Source organism: Typha angustifolia, chromosome 11 (assembly GCF_048772165.1).
Source record: "Typha angustifolia cultivar Huaian chromosome 11, ASM4877216v1, whole genome shotgun sequence".
In the NCBI taxonomy this organism is placed as follows: domain Eukaryota; kingdom Viridiplantae; phylum Streptophyta; class Magnoliopsida; order Poales; family Typhaceae; genus Typha; species Typha angustifolia.
The window spans coordinates 1,223,808-1,242,898 of NC_133249.1; the positions used below are offsets into that span (position 1 = coordinate 1,223,808).

General features: G+C 38.9%; 4 protein-coding genes across 9 annotated transcripts; 1 reads left to right on the forward strand and 3 right to left on the reverse strand.

Moving 5' to 3' along the window:
• Positions 1 to 89: 89 nt before the first annotated feature.
• LOC140769938 (probable sugar phosphate/phosphate translocator At1g06470) lies at positions 90 to 4,855 on the reverse strand. 3 transcript variants are annotated; one of them, XM_073110854.1, is made up of 13 exons: positions 4,111 to 4,855; positions 3,854 to 4,026; positions 3,639 to 3,724; positions 3,512 to 3,561; positions 2,992 to 3,059; positions 2,558 to 2,658; positions 2,416 to 2,428; positions 2,018 to 2,202; positions 1,789 to 1,875; positions 1,019 to 1,113; positions 537 to 717; positions 284 to 438; positions 90 to 207 (listed from the first exon to the last, which is right to left on the reverse strand). In XM_073110854.1, exons 1-11 carry the CDS (start codon positions 4,560 to 4,562, stop codon positions 597 to 599), a joined length of 1,431 nt encoding a protein of 476 aa, XP_072966955.1. In that variant the 5' UTR covers positions 4,563 to 4,855; the 3' UTR covers positions 90 to 207; positions 284 to 438; positions 537 to 596. The 3 variants fall into 3 exon arrangements, with proteins under 3 accessions (XP_072966955.1, XP_072966954.1, XP_072966956.1); XM_073110853.1 differs by lacking the exon at positions 90 to 207 and having other exon boundaries at positions 218 to 438; XM_073110855.1 differs by lacking the exons at positions 90 to 207; positions 284 to 438 and having other exon boundaries at positions 576 to 717; positions 1,019 to 1,106.
• Positions 4,856 to 5,784: 929 nt separating this feature from the next.
• LOC140770901 (probable WRKY transcription factor 65) lies at positions 5,785 to 7,062 on the reverse strand. The gene is made up of 3 exons (XM_073112226.1): positions 6,753 to 7,062; positions 6,495 to 6,647; positions 5,785 to 6,405 (listed from the first exon to the last, which is right to left on the reverse strand). The coding sequence occupies exons 1-3, from the start codon at positions 6,890 to 6,892 to the stop codon at positions 5,943 to 5,945; spliced, it is 756 nt and encodes a 251-aa protein (XP_072968327.1). The 5' UTR covers positions 6,893 to 7,062; the 3' UTR covers positions 5,785 to 5,942.
• Positions 7,063 to 11,225: 4,163 nt separating this feature from the next.
• Positions 11,226 to 15,488, reverse strand: LOC140770987 (chaperone protein dnaJ C76, chloroplastic). Of its 2 annotated transcripts, none has more exons than XM_073112332.1 (9): positions 15,131 to 15,485; positions 14,748 to 14,876; positions 14,522 to 14,651; positions 14,121 to 14,241; positions 13,390 to 13,471; positions 12,837 to 12,890; positions 12,709 to 12,747; positions 12,071 to 12,158; positions 11,226 to 11,654 (listed from the first exon to the last, which is right to left on the reverse strand). In XM_073112332.1, exons 1-9 carry the CDS (start codon positions 15,377 to 15,379, stop codon positions 11,524 to 11,526), a joined length of 1,023 nt encoding a protein of 340 aa, XP_072968433.1. In that variant the 5' UTR covers positions 15,380 to 15,485; the 3' UTR covers positions 11,226 to 11,523. The 2 variants fall into 2 exon arrangements, with proteins under 2 accessions (XP_072968433.1, XP_072968434.1); XM_073112333.1 differs by lacking the exon at positions 11,226 to 11,654 and adding an exon at positions 12,381 to 12,500 and having other exon boundaries at positions 15,131 to 15,488.
• A 707-nt stretch (positions 15,489 to 16,195) lies between these two features.
• Positions 16,196 to 18,787, forward strand: LOC140770382 (uncharacterized). Of its 3 annotated transcripts, XR_012106021.1 has the most exons (4): positions 16,196 to 16,542; positions 16,614 to 16,727; positions 16,827 to 18,404; positions 18,602 to 18,787. XR_012106021.1 is itself a non-coding variant. In XM_073111556.1 (3 exons), exons 1-3 carry the CDS (start codon positions 16,360 to 16,362, stop codon positions 16,905 to 16,907), a joined length of 366 nt encoding a protein of 121 aa, XP_072967657.1. In that variant the 5' UTR covers positions 16,273 to 16,359; the 3' UTR covers positions 16,908 to 17,224. The 3 variants fall into 3 exon arrangements, 2 of the variants coding, with proteins under 2 accessions (XP_072967657.1, XP_072967656.1); XM_073111556.1 differs by lacking the exon at positions 18,602 to 18,787 and having other exon boundaries at positions 16,273 to 16,542; positions 16,626 to 16,727; positions 16,827 to 17,224; XM_073111555.1 differs by lacking the exon at positions 18,602 to 18,787 and having other exon boundaries at positions 16,283 to 16,542; positions 16,827 to 17,224.
• Positions 18,788 to 19,091: the final 304 nt, after the last annotated feature.

Here is a 19,091-nt window from a genome sequence, read left to right on the forward strand (position 1 = left end):
ATTTACATTTTGATTATATTTGGTATTATACAATAAAAAGTGGCAAGCAGTTGGCCTTCTTTCGCCACCAAATTGGAAATAAACATCACTTGTTTTCAACTAGAACATGTATTGTTCGATAGTATGTATCTTTGCACTTGACTGCAAGTTAAATAAAAGAGGAGCTCTTGATGTTGTACATTGTTGGCAGTTAATATATCAGGAAGACTGCAAGAGATGAAATAACAATTTAGCTCAATAAAACGAATGACGAACGAATAACAATAAATGTTCAAGAGATCACTCTGCTTCCTGCTGTTAATTTCTCTGTTGGTGTATTCTGCTGAAAACCTGAACAACTATTTATCTTTTACCAATAACAAAATCATCGGCATGGCAGAAGCATCAGGCTTTCTACCAGAAGAATGGCAGCAAGCTGCTGCAACTTGTATAATGAATCTGCTAAAAGATAAAACTGGTGAAAACTGGTGAAACTTTGTGAAAATAAGAGTGCTAGCGAGGTAAATCTGTCACAAAACTTAAGGAGTGAATGCTACCTCTTTGAAAAAAAGATTTCCCAAGCTTTTTGTCAGTAGCTGTTCTGAATTTAGTGAAAATCAAGATGCATAGCCGTCAGATTCCATATCATCAAGGATAACATATCTTGCAGCTGCATTAGAAAAAACAGAATTTGCTTCTCCATTTTCATTTGGCTTCATTTTCCTTAGCTTTTGGTACCTGAACATGAGACAGATAAAATTATAGATGAAGGCTTAGGTCTGTAGGTTCCATTCTGAAGCCAAATATTGATAAAAATATATAGTATAATGTGAATTCCTATTTGATGCAGTCAAATAGGAAGGTATAACTATTAAAGCTTCCAGAATTCAAGAGACAATCCAGTGGTCAAACTAAAGATATATATGGGAGAACCAGAGGCCAATCGTTCTCCCTTGTGCAATCATTGTTAATACTATATAGTAACGACTGAGCACATACATAATCACGTCAGCCCAGATAAAGAAATATATATACTTACTTGTACCAGTTGAATAAACAGGCTCCAAGCATTATAATAACAAGTCCGAGTCCCTTTAGCCAGGTAAAATTATCATTCCAGAAAAGCACTGCAAACTGCCAATACTCCCGTCACAAACATATAAGATAAACTACTTTCAGATCAGCATACAATAAACAGAATCTTGCATTTTTCCATGTCTCGAATGAGGTGGCAAGATATACATGTATGGTAGACAAAGCAGTTGCGATAACATGGTAATTAGCAGGAAAATGGAAAAGAATATATTATGTGATAAAATGGTTAGAGATGCAATAGTAACATACTTTCCATTAATGTGACAGAAGATATCTACCGGGGTGTGAGAAAAATGCCTCCATCAAATTAGATAAATGAGTGAGATATACATATTGTCAAATTTTGTGCAGCACCAGGATAAGAAAAGAATAAAAGTAAATTACCCACTATGAAATGAAGATAATTTCATCGATGTGGCCAGAGTACAAGAGTTGCAACAGATGTTGGTGTAATAAGTTATAAGTGCTATCAGCAGAATCTAATGTTTCATGCAAAATTTTGCTTCCAATAAAGTTAAAATTTGCACATAGATCTATATATTTTTTCCTTTAACTACTGTGTTAACACAAGTTAGTAAATAGGAATGACACTTGATTTCATGTTAACAATCAATCTTTGCTGAAATCCATTTAAAAACCTAATTGGTTTTGGCAGTAATTGTAACATGCAGAGCAACTATGAGTAAATGGAAACATATATTGAGTCATGTGTACCAATATAGTAACAGCCTCCTTGACCATCCCAGCAATTGTCACTGTTACTGCACTAGTTGCTGAAACGAGAATATATTCAGTTAAAACCTGCAACCAAAAGGATGTTATAAACACTTGTGTAGAACATAAACTGCAACTTGCAATGATAAGGATGTTACAACTAATTTATTGGGTAGATAATTTGAACAATGTTCATGTTGGCCAAGAATGTTTGCTATCAAATGCTTACCATAAAAAATGCCAATATACCTCCCAAACCCATCAGTAAACAACTTTTTATGATGCCCCTTGAATTATCAAAAAAATCATTTGTCCTGAAATCATGCCAGGGATCCATTGCAAGAGAGAGGACTGCAGTTGCTATTGCCATTACAGGGGTAATATAACTCATCAGAGTAATGGGGTCCCTTAAACCTGCACAACATCAAATTGACTAAGAAAAATTTCAAATTGCAATCTTCTCAAACTGTATCAAAAGCAACTTGAAATGTAACTGTAAAATTTCCATGATGCACAATGTGTATTGAAAGGAAAATGCCACCTTGGACACAGAATTCATCCATGAGGCAGTATTATTAATGAGAAAAAGCACTATGGTGCTCCTAAGCATGGAAATAGACTGCTTACCATATGCCTCTTTCTTCATGTTGAGTTTGGAAGCCACATGCACAGAGAGAGAAGGGTAAAGATTTAGACAAGAAAATCATTTTTTAGATAACCTTTTAAAGTTTAATCAGCTAATTTGGGTTAAGAAATGTGAATTAATAACCTGCAAGAGAATCTGAGTCAGGCACCAGCGAAAGCCAGACATAACAGCCGCAAGCATGATATAAATAAATCCCCAAAACTCAAAATTTGTCTCCTTGGCAACTGAGAAAAATGAGGTTTGTCAACATAATTAAGGATGCATGAAATTTAACTACGAACCATATGGTGATACAGAATGCACTTGTCATGAGAAAAACAGAAACATAGTTTGATCTATAAGGAAATGGCATAGTAACATTGTAGCTAAGCCCTTAGCAATTTGCATTATATTGAAGAATCAGTGGAAGAAGATACATTGACGATAACATCTAAATTTAAAACCAATGTCTCATATAATATAGCAAATACATGTTTATTTGTGACAAATTAATTCAATTAACTATATACAAACTACAAAGAGCACCACATGGATGTAGCTGAGGAAGCATTATATACCTGTTAATAGAACTCCAGAGCAAATGATGACTATGATACCGAGAAGCTTGAAGCTTGGTTTCTCCAACCTTTTAGAACAAAATAAGAGGCCTAACGTGTTATAAGACATATACTAAATTGGAACAAAACCCAGACCAGCACAACAGCTCATCTTTCCTACGGAGGACTCATTGATAAATACATTAGCTAAAGAAAAAAGGAGGCCCGGGAATAGAAACAGAAGAAACTGACAGATAAATTACAATGGCAAAGATGATATCTTGAATATAAGTGGTAAAAAAAAGGATCACTTAGAGTAAAAAATTACAGAGATCCCACTTTATATAGCCATAAAATCACAATGATTGATAATCTTGAACTATTCAAATAATTTGTAGAAGGTCCACCTTTCTCACTCAACTCATTGGCAATGGACATTCAGTACCATAAAATTTATGATGACGTGCTAAAAAGAAGATTGCACACGAATTATTTGCAATATTACAAGAAGTTGTCAAATAACAGTTCAAGTAAAACGCACCTAAATGCAAAAGCAAACAGAAGGAGAAAAATTGGAGAGGCAGATTTACACTGCATAACAGGGGATAAAGGTTTAGTATACAAGTTAAGGAATTCACAAACTTTAACCAATTGAGAAGGGAACTCACCATCGTAGCAAATGACACAGTTATGAAAGCAAGGGAAGAGTTGCTGAAGTCTATATCTAATGCAGTTCCAAGAGCTGTTGGCACAACTACAAAAAGAAAATTCCACCTATAGTCTTATAGCTTATCCATATTTCTCCATTTGCATATTTGTCAAATAGAAAGTAACGGCACTTAACAGTGGAGGCTAAAGATGAACAAATATATTACGCAGCTACCTCTGGTGAAGTAATCTCTCCACGAAATTATGTCACTCCTGTTTTCAGAACCTTTAGATCGGAAGTACACGATAGCCCTCGATAACAAAGCTTGCATTGTGAACTGAACAGTGTTCATCAATAAGGGAGCTGGAAACCGCATAAGCTGTTCCCCTAGCATTTCCTTGTTATAGCTATAAGGAGAAGTACCAAGTTTTAATCTTCCACGGAGATTAAGGGAAATATAACAGTCCATCTAGAAAGAATTAGGCACTTACGAAGTCAAACAGATACTGAGGGTATACCAAACTAAGATGTAGCCCAAAATCTTCGCCAAGAATCGTACAGAAATTGAGCTAACCTCTGCCTGCATTTCATCTGTTGGTCTGCTCGTCGAATCATTTGCGCTCATCGCATTCTCAATGTCCATAGACGAGTAGCTCATCCGATCTCCATTTGCAGTGCCTGAAATCATACTCTTTCCAGCAGCCTCCAACTCCGATCCGCCTCCTTGGAGCAATGGCAACTCGAATTCTTCGGAATCTCCACTCGCAGAATTGATCAAAGAGCCATCAGTTAAGGAATCGTTTGCGCCGACGACCCCAGTCTCGTCACACCACCGTGAGAAAGATGGCTCCTTTCTGAGAACAGGGTTGCGGCTATTAGTCTCACTCTCTGCGTCCTCTACTAATTTCAGCTCTTCCACTTCTTCCGTGGGATCTAAGCCCATTTAGAACAAGTTTACTTTTACCAACTGATCAAAGAATCTTTCTTCCTTCTCCAATACTAAAACCCTAGCTAATCCAAATGAGATCAGCAGTTGTACAGCCAGATCTGAACTCGTCAAGTAGGCGCATCGAGACCAAGGTAGATTCGAAAAGATTCCTTGTTATTGGACAGGAGCTGGTGAACGAGCATGTATCAGCCAGATAAGCGGCCGCTGGTGGCGGCGGTCGGCGGTCAGTTTGGCGTACGCTAGAGAAGTGGGTCGGCTGAAAGAGAAAAAAGCGAACAGACAGCCACCGGAATTAACGATGGCCTTTTTGCAAATAACTACCTACTCACGCTTAAACATTTATTTCATAAAACCCCCTCAGGTTTAGATATTTGTAAATCGGATTATCGTAGACATATTCACCCAAGGCCCAGCCCAGAAAAGTTGGGATGCGGGCTAAGCTTAAGCCCAGATTAAACTAATCCTCTACAGAAAAGAGGATAATTAACAAATTAATTACCTTTCCTACTACTAAGTAAGCCTTTACAACTAGGATAAGATGCCTTGATTTCTGGAGGAGCATGTGAGTAGTTAAGTAATCCCACGTTCTCTTTTGTACTAGGGAGTTAACTCACGTTGCTTGTCTGCTAATTTCCATCTCAAGTTCGTTATCTTGCTACTTAAACTCCCTCCATCAATAATTTAAATGCAGATCCACTCCATTAACTAAAATTAATTGAGCTCGAGGTGGTAGGGTTGGATTGGCTACATATGAGATGAATCTGTAACGAATTTAGGAGATCCTAAATCTTTATCAAATAGTTTCTTAGTTAAAGCTCGTATCATGCCTATCAAAGCAAAGCATGTGGTTTATTTTGATGTAAACGAAGGAGTTCTTATTCTAGTTTTAATTCTGGAACACGTCTAGCATTAACTTCTCTTTTCAACTTTTTAGGACGAGCATCGAAGCCTTAGTTTTCTCAGATCTCGATAATTGACAATAATATAAACACCATCAAGATGTTGTAGATCAGGACAAATCTATGGGAAATATGTTGAGATTTGTGAACTCTAGTGGTTGGGCAAGTGACGAAATGCTGTCTCGTTTGTTAACACGAAGGAGGCGATTCAGGCAGTGACCGGCGGCGGCGCTTCCTCCTGTTTACTCCACGTGCATTCTTCCGAGCTTAAAGGAATTTTTAAATTACAACCAAACATTTGCATAAATTATTGTTAGTATCTTTTTATCCAAGCGAGATTGAGAAAGAATATGATATCACTCAACCTAGCTTTAAAATTTTGAGGAATTTTGGTTTTCAAAAATCGAGAAAAATAAAACAAAAAAAAGTATCACAACTCGCACGGAAAGCGGCCCTAGCTATTGATGAATGGCTATCAGACGAACTCCGCCGGCAAGCCGAAGCCGCGCCGCCGAAGCACCACGGCGCACTCGGGTAGCTCGCCGAGTCCTGCGAAGAGCGCGTCCTCCTCGCCTCCCCCTCCTTCTCCTTCCTCTGCGATCTCCTCCGGAAGTCGCATGGCGTCGGCGGCGGCCCCAAAGATGGGCCCGTATAAGATCGCCTCTCCTGCCGCCGGAGCTGACGTGGACGTCGGGGAACCCAGGAACCACTGGAATTCCTCCCCGATCAGATCGGCGAAGCTCTCCTCCTGTTCCACCGGGCTTTTCGGCTGGGCCGGCTCTTCCGTGGGCCGGGCCGGGGTCTTGTTCCTCGGAAGAGGCCAGGGATGGTTATGTTCGAAGGAATAAGTTACGACTAGCATTGTTGGGTCCACGTGGCTGCGCTCTACTTGCTTCCGCGCGGGGCACCCCTTCGAGCTGCTGCACCTGTAGTAGCCCCTGCATCCAATCCCAAAAGCCCAAAGTAAGACCACCACTTCTTAGTAGACAGGGATTACCGGATGGATTATGTACCGCGGCATACATACCTGGGGTAAGGGGATCCCTTGATGGGCTTCTGGCCGTACTTTCTCCAGGCCCACGAATCCGACGGTGGAGCTCCCTCGCCGACGCCTTTGGGCCGCGGCCCATCAGGTTCCCCGATGGGTATCGACACCACCCTCTTCTGGATCTCTCGCCGGCTGCAATGATAAAAAGAATTAAAGAATCTAAATAAGACGGGGCAAGTACAAGAAAACGAAGCAGGAGAGGACGGCAATTAGTTCCGGCGGAGCAGCGGACCGGACCTCCTCTTAGCCGGGGGAGAAGGGGAAGGGAAGGGGTGGCTCGTCTTCTGCTCACCGGTAGGTGACGGGATCCCGGCCTCCTCAGACTCGAAGCTGCGGGAGTCGCTGCTACAATAGCCGTCCATCTTAGATACGACCATACGACCAACCAAATCCCAGCCGTCAAATCTCTCGCTCCGTGTTCCGCCGCGCCTTAAAATTCGTGCTGATGTCCAACTTCTTTTCTTTTTTGCTCTATTAAGGAGAAGGATAGAGAAGGGTTTGGGTTATAAGAAGGAGAGAAGAGAGATCCGGGTAGCCCTCGGCGTCATTGTTGCCATCTACGCATCTGTCTCTATCTACGTAATAAAGTGATATAAATTAAACTAAACGATGATGTCTCTAAGAAGAGAAGGATGTGAGAGCACATAGAAGGATTAATAAATGAAGCCATAGAAAGTTGTGAGAGTGACTTCTCCCCCACCTATACTCCATTTCCCATCTATAATATATACACGAGTAGTTGGAATAGGATACATAAGTTTATAGGCCTGGATTTATTTTTCCCATTTCGCACCCTGCATTGTGTGTTTATTTTTTATATACACCTTATTGTTTCACTATTATAATTTGTCCATATAAACGCATACAGCAGAGTGTGAAATAAAAACTTTAGTATAATCACGGCAGTGCTTTAAAAAAATGGTTGCTGTGCTGCAAACAGCCAAGCTCGTTGTGCTCTCTCACTACCTCCATGTGATGCTTAATCATAATTAATCTGGAGAGATAGAGTTAATTATGATTAGAAGTATGGAACAAATGGCTAAGTGGTAGTTTGTTTTGATTGATGGGATTAAACTGAAGAAGAAAAAATTGCACTTGTTTTTAAAGTGAAACTATAGACCGTAGCCTGTTACGTGTTAGAATAATTCTATTATTTTTTAAACGTAAACAGTGGTTATTGGCTGAATAGAGTAGACTAATTAACTCAAAGATGGAGAATTAATATCTCCCATGATCTCCTTTTTCTATCAAAACTAACCGAGTGTTTGAATCATTCGAAGGTTAATGCCTTCGCCTTAAAGCTAATGGTTGAGTTTTTCAAGTGATAAATTTCATCATCCATTGGGCCCAATCTTTTTAAAGATTTTAAAGAATCATGTCAGTTGTCACGTTGAGGGTGACATTTCTTGGTCGCAGTTGACTTTATTAAGCTATAATTGATTGTCACTTTAATTAATCCCTTTGATGCTTTGTTTATGGGGGAACACTAGGCATATAACCTCATAATATATACTACAATTAGTATGATTTGATCTCATCTCATGTCTTTGTTAGATAAGCTTATGGGCTTACAGTTTCCAAAGTAGCTGTAATTAAATTATGGGGCCTCAATTTTCTCTCTTCTATTATAATAAATACTGTTCAGAATTAATAATACAATAAGAGTCTAGTTGGTTTTCAACTTGGATTCATATCCTATTAATAATAAATAATAAAAAGATATATGACTGAGAATTACCTCTAAGAAATGTTCCTCTGAACACATTGTCACCATTAGTCTGAAACAATAGTTTGTGCAGGAGAATGGCAGGGCAATTCTCCTTTGGCAAGGATAGCAGAAGCATTATATTATGCCTATCAGCATTCCTGCCCAAGGAGAACTGCTCTGTTATTCTTAGCCTCACATGAATCTTCTTCTGCTATTCTCTATCTTCTTTGCAGTGTTCTATGAGATTATAGCTCTCCTCAGGTGTAGATTTATAATGTTTTTAGTTGATCCTTGGATCTGGATATGCTACAGCATATGCTAGGAAATCAGGACTATTCTTGAGGAGCTTCTTCCCTTTCTATTTCTCTTTTCTACTTTTTGGGTTTGTGCTAGAGGAATATGGTGTCCCCTTTATCTGTTCAAAAGGCATTAGCTCTTTCTCGCCTCTTTTACTTTCATTTGCTTGGTTTCTTTTCGTAGTATCTTTGAGACTTGTAGATAGATGGATGGTACGTGTGAGAAGTCTTGGCCATTGGGACGTGGAAAAACGTAGGAAGAAGTAAATCATTTAGACGACATTGTTGGCCATCCAAACGGGTAAGTTTAAGCCTTGCATGCATATATGCGATGAGAGAATCATCCATAGCCATTAAAATTTTGGAACAAAGGAATCACCTTTTGGTCTTTGTCATGGTACCCATGCATGAGACCACAAAATATTTGCTTCAGATATCAAGGAGAGGAACATTCTTTAGGATCTTCGCTGGCTATATATTTGATGCTCTTTTATTTGCTACTATGCGTAAATCTAACGTTCTTGTTGGTCTTCCTAGTATTAGGATATATCCTGTGTGACGGAGGGTGGAGATCTAGTAGTTTCTCCAAGTATGCATGCATATATACCTTATGAAGCTCGTAAATATATATAGAAGAATCTCTAGGAGGTATTCGTTAACAATGCATGGTTGGTTAAGTGACAAGAAAGAAGAGAGTTAATTCTCAATATTAGTCTGATGAAATGGTGAAGTCCTCACACAAAATTAGTTTTATTTGCTAGTAAATTAATCCTGACGGCATATAACTAATCTCAAGATAATTTCCTGTTGCTTGGATTAATAATGCTTTCAGGAATAAGGAATATTTATCTACCCACGTATATATGAAAGACGATATATAGAGAGATACCTTGTTCCACAATCCACAGTAATAGCATTGCTCTTAATTTTAAAAGAAAAGAAGCTCTCCCAAGGATATCTTACATATGCTTCATAATTAAATTTTAAGATGAATTGAGAGGTATAGATCTAGAGAGGATATGCTAGAGGAAAGATGAGGCATATCCAATTTTGGAGGAACGCTGGACACACCATGACCAGTGACAAATGACAGTAAAGAGTGCAACATATTCCTAAACTTTAAATCCTAAACCCTAACGAGGTGGATGGACCTCGCCACCTTTAAATACATAGAAAGATAGAAAACTTCATACATGAGTGAGCCACCGGACCACCTTAAGGTGACAAAAGTGCGAGGGTGCATTTCTGGGCGACATCTCCTTTGGCAGCAACCTTCAATGGTACGTAGGACGCTGCCAAAGGAGATTTGCCCAGCAATGGACCTTCTCAGTAGTATCTCTCAGTAGAAGTCTCCTCTTTCTCTAGCTGTAATCAGAAAAACTTTATGTATATTGAGTCTATACATTATTATGTATATACTAGTTACGTGCATGCCATATGAATGTCATAACTGAACTCTTGTTAGCTTCAAACAATATCTCAGTTATTCTTATCTTTCCTAGATTTCTTTCTCTAAACTAATTTTCTTGTTTCTTAGTTTGACCATGGCTTTGGCCTTAGACATAGCGAGCCAATCCTCCGGATGGTACTTCTGAAATCCATTTTAACTTCTTATTAATCGTAGCTTGCACTTAACTGCATGCAAGTCCATTATTATTATTATTATTATTATTATTATTATTATTATTATTATTATTATTATTATTTTGTGGTGAAAAAGAAAAATTTCTGGAGTTGGGCCAAGAAAGGGTCGACTTAGAAACCCAATGGGCTGCTCCACTGGTCCCAGTCGGGTAACATTCCACCTGAAATCCACTCTGGCTCTCATAAAAAGATGTGCCACGTAGGACTTTTAGGTGGAGTCACGTGTTGTACAGAGCCGTTGGTACCTCGAGATAATGCCTGACAACCCATCCAATTCAAATTGGCTTTAATCTTATATATATATATATATATATGTAATATTTCACCTTTATATCTTCTCATTATCTAATTCATTTATATTTTCAGATGACTTTCAGATGATCACATTCACATGGAGGGGAAGATGATCTTAGAAAATATCGACCATCTTTGGTTCTTCTCCAACGTTCTCAAACCATCTTCCCCGTCTGAATGCGTCGATGGGAAGAGTTCAGAGGAACAGCCACATCTTCTTACTGACCCTGAAAGCCCAAAAGAAGTGATTTGCCATCAAGAAGTGAGGTCTTTGGCCACTCGTGATCATCAAGGAGAAGCAGCAGAATCAGAAGAGAGGAAGACAAATGCAGAAGAGAGCACGATGGAAGAAACTGAAGTGCATATGGAGATCAAGGAGAACTTTAAAGGGCACATGAGTTTGCACACTTGTTTTGGTGGATTGGAGTTGGAAGCTAGACCAGTTTCAGCGATCTGGGAGCATCAAAGAATGAGGAGATCACACAAGGCCCAGACTTTTGTTAGGTCGTTGAATTGTTATGCTATGCCACCTATGAATAATAGTTTGGCCATGAAGGCACACCTGAAGTCTTGGGCTCATGCTGTTGCTTGCACTGTCAGGTAGAAGTAGAACTGTGACTACGAATAACTGTTTATTTTGCTTGTGTTGTTAGTAATCACTGCTTCCCCGGGGAATTGACTTAGATTAATTGTTGTTTATGATGCATTAATTAGCACAAATATCAGTTAATTGGAGGATGAATGGAGTTTGTATAATACGCATGTCAGTCATTCCAATCCAACATCAACTTCTATTTTATTTGTTAGAATAGTCGTAACGAGAGAGTATATATATACATAGGATACATGTTGGAGAGGGTAATGATCTTGGTGAGAGGCACCTGTAAGAATCATCTATGGATTTATACATGATTTACAAATATAATATGAGTGGGAACTAAGCAGCAGCGGCGGCGGCTGTAGAAGCGCTCTGGAAATAATTAATTACACGTTAAGAAGTTGATGGAGGAGAGAGATTGTCTCGGACATTGTACTGTCTGGAAATAATCCCCTTTTCTTTTGTGTTTCATTGTTCTTTACCGGACATTGCCTCTGGAAGTTTGAAAGTAGGGGGTTTATCTGTGCCTTTCCTCGAGTAGTCTCTCCACCTTCTTGCTGCTTCTGCAGCTCTTTTTGCTCGCTCCTTAGCTTCCTCTTCTGCAAATCAAATGTCCTATTAGTCATCGGAAGCAAACCCAGCAAGTAGCTTGATAGGAAAAAAAAACGAAAGAAATCGAAAAGGGCTATCCAGATTCCAGGCCTAAGGGTTATTTTAATTTGCTCAGAAACTAGGAGGCTTGATACTGTCAGCAACCACTCATTCTTTACCCACCAGCTAAGTGGTTTGAGATTCTGATCAATGAAGAGGTTTATGTCCCCCCTTTAATTGAGATGCATGTGAAAAGTGAATACATCTAACTAGAAATATTAGTGCCAAGCAATTGCTGCTATTCATTGCCCATCGCAACTGACAGAGTTTTACCTTGAAGATTCAGAGGATAAGAGAGAGACATCACAGGAACTTTAGCAACATATATAGCTTCTTTTTTTCTTTTTTGTTTGTGAAAGAGTACCTGTATTTTGGTAATCCTTTGGCTTTCCCCAAACATCACTCCAGGACTTTGAATCCTTCTGCTTCACCATTCGAATCCTAACCCTTTCCTGCATGCAAGAGAACACGTCTAATGGACTGCAAATATAAGGAAATAGAGGTACTATGATGATCTTGAATTACTAACTTATGACATCACTGCTATCACATAGTACGTAAGAGGCAACACAAGACGGGAAATGAAGAATTTGATACTTGAAATGCCATATTTGTTCAACTATCTCAATTGATTAAGCAGATAAATAAGAATCATAACCAAGGCGCTATCGTACTTGTCATACTGGCTCTAGATGAGAAATAAGGCAAGGCAATTAGGAATGAAGTGTGTCAATTATCAGCACTTTACAGGTCAAGTGAAAGGGGAGATCATGCCAATCATATCCATGCCTTGCCTATCAAAATGAGAACAAGTGAGATGATTATTCTAGGCCCAGTCTAAGGAATTAAGCAGACTTCTAGAAACAAATGATCAATGATTTATTAAGAGGAATGAAACTACAGCAAGTGAAACATAAGCAAACATATTATCTGTTTGACAGTAGTGGATATTGTCTGACAAGCAGGTTGAGGTGATAAATGGATAAGAACAAGGAAATATACCAAGACTTTTGCCTGTCTCTTTTCCCACCGTGAACTTGCCTGTCGCATATAAAGATGTCAAGGAAAATCAAGAAAGTGCTAATATTGTAAATACAAATTCCATCAAGAATCAAAACCATCTTTATTACCATCCGAAACACATCTACTGATGAACCTCCCATTCCTGCAAGCATTAGCCCAACCTGTTCAAATAGAAACTCATTTATAACAGAGTTCTCTATAATAGAGAATTCAAGTTAAGGCAACTTTGAATCAGTTCTTAAAAATAAACTAGAGGAGAAAATAAAGGGCAGTAATCATTTCAGCAATATCTATAACTGCCAGCCTGTTCAATTTCACCAAAATCTTAAAATACTGGAGAACTTCAAAATCTTAAAAATGTGAAACAGAAAGACCAAAAAGATATGAAAGAAGATCTACTTGGTCTCTCCCCACCACAGACCCTGACTCTACCGAACTCTGAATAAAGCTCAATGCAACAGAAGATCCTTCCTGAATTTTTTGGACTCAACATGTGTAAGCATGAAATTAGCATCTAAAATGAACAAGGACAGACACAACATGAAGTTTTTAGTTCTCCATGCATGCAAAATGACCATCAAGATGAGGACCTGACATTGAGGACACCCTACCAGATCTTTTTACTAATCACAGAGTATTTCATTAGGAAATTTGTCTTACATTCACTCTCTCAGCTCTACGCATTTCATCTTCAAGAAGTGAAAGCTGTGCAGCAGAAGTCCAATGAATGCAATCAACTGGGCTGAAAATGAACATTCAAATTGATCAGCATTAGCAGGAAAACCATTACTGCAAGAAATGCAATTGACAGAATATCATCTATTAAACTTTACATGCATATCCTCGCGACAATACCAAATAGATCAGAAAAGGGGAGCCAATAAAGAATGAAGAGTCATTGAAAGAATGCTGAAGAGATGAAAACAAATAGTATCCAGATATCTTCAAATATATCCACAGAAAAGAATTACTAGGATGGAATTTTTGAGGTAATTGTTAGTGAAGCTCTTCCTTCGTATGAGTTTCAAAGAATAAAGTTTCATTGATTTCAAAGAACCGAAGATTACATCCTATCTCGTTATATAATGTATCTAGGGAAGTTGAAATGCTATGAAATGAATCTTCTGCTAGGCAGCGTGTGGAATGGCTGAGTCTAGAACACCATTAAGATGACAGGCTTCAAATAGAAGCATGTCATTGTCTCCAAGTATACTTCATAGAAATGAGAATAGTAATTAACGAGATAGAGATAATGATTTAAATAGGAAAATCCGCCCCGATCCAGAGAAGTCCACGCTATGAATAATAGTAAATTAAGGTGACTAAATCAGATAGCATTTACTACTGGCTTGTTGCACTAAGTTACTGTTGCTATGCCCCTCGGAACTCACCAACTATCAATAGCTTGTTGAACCAAATCCGAATTCCCTGATTGGCAGAAAACTCTTGCTCGTCCAAAGTCTTCCTCAATTTGGAAAACATCAGGAGCCACATTCGCACAATTTTTACATCCTGTGTATACATGACAAAAAGGTAATATATTGGTTCCATTGATAAAAGAGATTAAGATGCATTGCGCCAAGTTCATCTGCAATACATTAGGATATCCATTGTCTTGTGTCTATTGTCAACCCACAACTCATGAGGTCATTGCCATATGTCTATTGAGCCAAGAAGAGAAATACGAAATACTTTTGGAGTTGAATAGATCTTTGACGTGCTAATCAAGAAAAAGAATGAAGTTTCTTCCGCTTATTTATTAAAGCTTAAAGTAATATGAAAATCACCATACCTATGCAGCTAAATTCATCAACAAATGCATGATCCTTAGGAGCATCGTCATCGATGAAAGGATTGATAGCAGTCAAGGCATACCCATGAATTTCATCGTATACCATACGCTGCACAGGATCACTAAGCACCTGTTCTTCCCTGATTCATGTTAGCTTACAAAATAAAAATCTCGGGATGCATGAATTTAACACGATCTAACAGAGTTTCAAGTTTAAGGAGCTCACCGCATAGACATCATTGATAAACATGCAGAAATTAGTCACATCCGGATCATTCCCACTCAAATCTGGATGGCAAGCTTTCATGCAATTGTAGTAAGCTTTTTTTATTTGCTGGGGAGTGGCATCTGGCATCTGCTATGCATGATATTTATATATGTTAGCCTGAGTGGAATAATTAGAGCTATAGTGCTTGCCCCCTTTTTTCACCATCCTTCCTTTCACTAAAATTCTTCCTTTTAGTAAGCAAATGCAACGAAGGAGAAAATTTTCCCAAATATCCACAATTGATCTATTGAAGTAGGTAATTCCTACCTCTTCTCATGTTGCGATAACCCTAGAGAGATATTTCTATCAGAAGACCAAATATCAAGAATGGATTAAGTTACCACTCCAAGGACAGCGTAGTAATCATCCACGATATCATCCGTCGATCCTGATTCCCCTGCGGCGGCGGCGACAGTGACATCCCTTTTCCGCCGCCCACAGTGGCGGCGGAGGCTCCTTCGGGGATCCGCCATCACCCGCGACGCTGCCGGCGAACTCCGCCACCGGCTTCCGGAGAAGAGGAAAGGCGTTGACGGGTTCTTGAACTTGAGGAGGGAGTCGGCGCACACTGGCGAGAGCAGCTGAGCCATTGAGGAGGATTAGACGGAGGCCGATCTCGACTCCGAGGAAAGATTCCTTTTGTAGCCTTCTCTCTCCTCTTGACGAGTTCTCCTCCGCCACTCCTCTGGTGTGGTTCTTCTTCCTTCTGTATTTATACTTCTTCTTGGAGCCGCACAGCGTGATTTTTAAAGAGGCTTTGCTGCGGTAAACTCCGGTGAGGTTAAGAGACCTTTGTACGCTTTATATTCTTCAACTAAATTAGTATCCCTTTCGCAACTTCGGAGGGCGGTGTCTCCACCGTCTCTGGAGAATGTATTCTAGAGTTTAAATTTTGTACGTTGCCAAGTTATTATTCTAAATTACCGTACCATCAAGTAATCAACTAATTTATTAAACTAAAACCATCATCAAATATTTTTTATTACATAATAATCACCTGAGATTGGATTCGGTCTTTCCATCTACTCCTTAATCGTTGAGGAAGTACATTCAAGCATGATACTTTTTTTCTTTTTCCTGACAGGTCTTCGTGCATAATATTTGATTAGACGGAAGAGGGATGGGGTAACACGATATTAGTGGATTATTTGCAAGGCGATGGGTGATTAAAAAGCTTCCATACGGTTACGTGGCGTTCTCCGGGTCACCACTTTTCCTAGTCCCGGGTCAGGATTCCCGTCGAGCAAACTTGTGGTCTATATTTAAGTTTGTATCTTACAAGGATTAAATGCCAAACAGTCCTAGTGGGCCAGACTCTTAGCTCAGGTGGATCCGGGTAAATTCGATATGATCTCAAACCCATCTAAGTATCCAGACCCTGCAAATTTGAATTAAGACTAGATTCATAAAGGATTTGATTTGGGCCCATGGATTGGATCCACAAAATTCCAATTTGGGCGGATCGTTTGGGTGCCCAACTAAGACTTCATTCAATCATTCCTACTTTTGGCTCTGTACTCAAAACAAAACAACAAGCGAGTCCGCCTCCCTCTGCAAGACGCTTTCGGAGATGTCCTCCTCCTCCTCCGTCCGCGGCGGTGGGGATCGCGGTGAAGGAAAATCCAACGACGAGACCATCGCGAAGGCCGTGGGTTTCTTTGTCTTCTCCGGCATCGCAATTAGCGTCATCAAAGGTCTCATCCCCAAACGCGTCCAGGCTCGCCGACCTCCGCCTCCACACGACCTTTATGAGGTAATGCCTGAAAGAAGCCACTTTTGCTTCTATATCTGTTTTACCTCGTCAATTCTTCACTCCTCTTGCAGTTTCCTGCTCAGAATCTTAAGTTTGAGGAGCGATTGGGAAGTGGGTCGTCTTCAAATCGGATCGTGGAGATTGCCAAGGGAGATACGCTTTGGGGCCTCGCTACGAGATATGGGGTAGGGTCTTTCTTTTGTTTGCTTTGTTGTTGGTTTCCTGTGGTTATATGGTTGCCGGCCTGTGTTTGATGAAATGCCCCAATGGTGATGGCTGTTTAGGTGTCTGTCGATGCCATCAAGGAAGCAAATGAGATGAGCGGAGACACTATATATGCTGGGAAGAAGCTGGTTATCCCTTAAATGCTGCGTTCTAATTCCTTGGTTCCTTATTCATTTTGCGACTCTGTGGGCCTCGAGCTGGGTAGAAACTAGAAAGAGACTGACAAGGTTTAGTTGAGTGATGCAGCACGACGGAACGCTGTCTGACTACTAATAACTTTGGAAGGAGTAAATGGCATATCCTTTTCTTTTATGTGAAGCAAGGAACTTTTGGTTAGGTATCTAAGTAATTACTATGTAACTTCTTGTGGTTAATGTTATGCTTCATTTAGATAAAGACAGTTGCTTCTGTAGTTTGAATGTAATAGCTGTGCTAGCAAGAATTTGTTGTGAATCGCCATCCTATAGTATTCTTCTTCTTTCTGTCTATGAACTATATGCTCCATTATGTAATCTCAAGGTAGAATTTATTTCTTTGGTAATTCCCAAAGTAGCATGTCATCTATTTTATGCAACAGGTATGTTCAATTACTTCTTTATGAAGAATATAATATCAAACATGACACCCAATGCAATTTTCATAGGTTTTATTTATATTTTCTGTCTCATGAATAGCTTTCTCCTTTCTACTCCTTGTTAAATGTTTTGACATCAACTATTGTTTACTCACTGTTTTGCTCTGCTCTCTAATTGTACCTCAATTATGTGAACAGTGAACAGTGAACACAAGTTATTTTTGTGAGCAAAATCAAGCTTTGATGACTGCATCCATTGATCTATTTATCTGGCAATAAGACTGATGCAATTCTTATGTCAGATTTAGCTAGTAAACCAAAAAGTTGCTGGATATACTTCACCTGAATCAAGAAAATGAACTTTTACAATCTTTTGGAGCTTCTGTCTTTTAATAATCTCTGTCTTCTCTAATACATGTTGCAAAGTTGTCAACATTAACATCTGAAGAAAAGCTTGAGACAAAAGAACAATGTTCATCGTCTATCTCTAAGGTCATGAACTATATATGCTAGGTAACAACTTAAAGGGCATGATACTCGCAGCTCTTATGGAATTGATTGGTATTACAATAAACTGGAGTGCAGGTGCTTGATATAAACATTGTGCAACACAACACTAAACTACAGATTCCATGACAATTCAATAATACAACTTTCTATATTCACGAGCAACTTGTTTCAACTTACAAGTGAAATGATTTTATCATTAGCTTACTATTTATGATGACAGTAGTTCAATTATTGCTTATTGAAATACCAATGATTTTGATTTTCCCACAATTCCATGGATGTGTGAACCATTGTTGTCATCATGAGTTTTATGATCATTAGTTATAATCTCAAAATTCCATACATAAATGTCCAAGAATTCCTATAATTAACAGGTAAGACAATGCTTGATTGAAGTAATAGAGGGAAGGTGCAATCAGGACCAGTTTAACAGTGGTTGGTATTGCAAGATGTACAGATGTTGTTATGGAGAGGATTAAAAGGAGATTGCTCATACCATGCAAAGTTGTTTGTTTGTTCTTTTTTTCGGCGTGGAAGTACTTTTTGAGAAAAGGTGTTGATGCATTATTTTAATTACAATCCTCTGTAATGATTTCTTTTTTCTGCCACTGTTTCTGTTTAATTTGAAAGATACTTGAAGAATTACATTGCAGAAAGAAGAAATGATCTTTGCTACAACATTGGATGTCGATACGCTTGATACTACTTTGCATTGGATATTAACATGCTTGATATTGTAATAATCTGCAGAGGCTACTGTATGTACACAAAGAAGAAGAAAAATGTATGGCATTTCAATCCTTAAGTATTGCAACCTCAGTTAGAAGATTTTCATTTATTTGGCATCGTTTATAGAATGCCCAGCAATGTGAAAATCGTGCAAGGCCACAGTTGTACTTTCTTACCAAACTTGACAGTGAAGAAGTTTGATATCATTCAGGCGGTACAGGAAAATGCCAATAACTTTGCTTGTGTGTATTCTTGATTTTCTCCCTTACCTTTTACTTGTATTTGAAGTGATTATATAGACTGATGAATAAATGCTGAAAGATGGAAAATATTACTTATTCCTCACTTATATATAATGCACAAATGGGTAATAAATCAACAAAATTCTCAAGCAATTCCTCCCCAAACTTAGATTAGTCGACAGCTAAAGAATTGTTACTATTCTCTCTTGATCAACATACCCAGAGTTTTTGAACATTTTAGGTCTGTACATCACAGAGAAGACAACTAT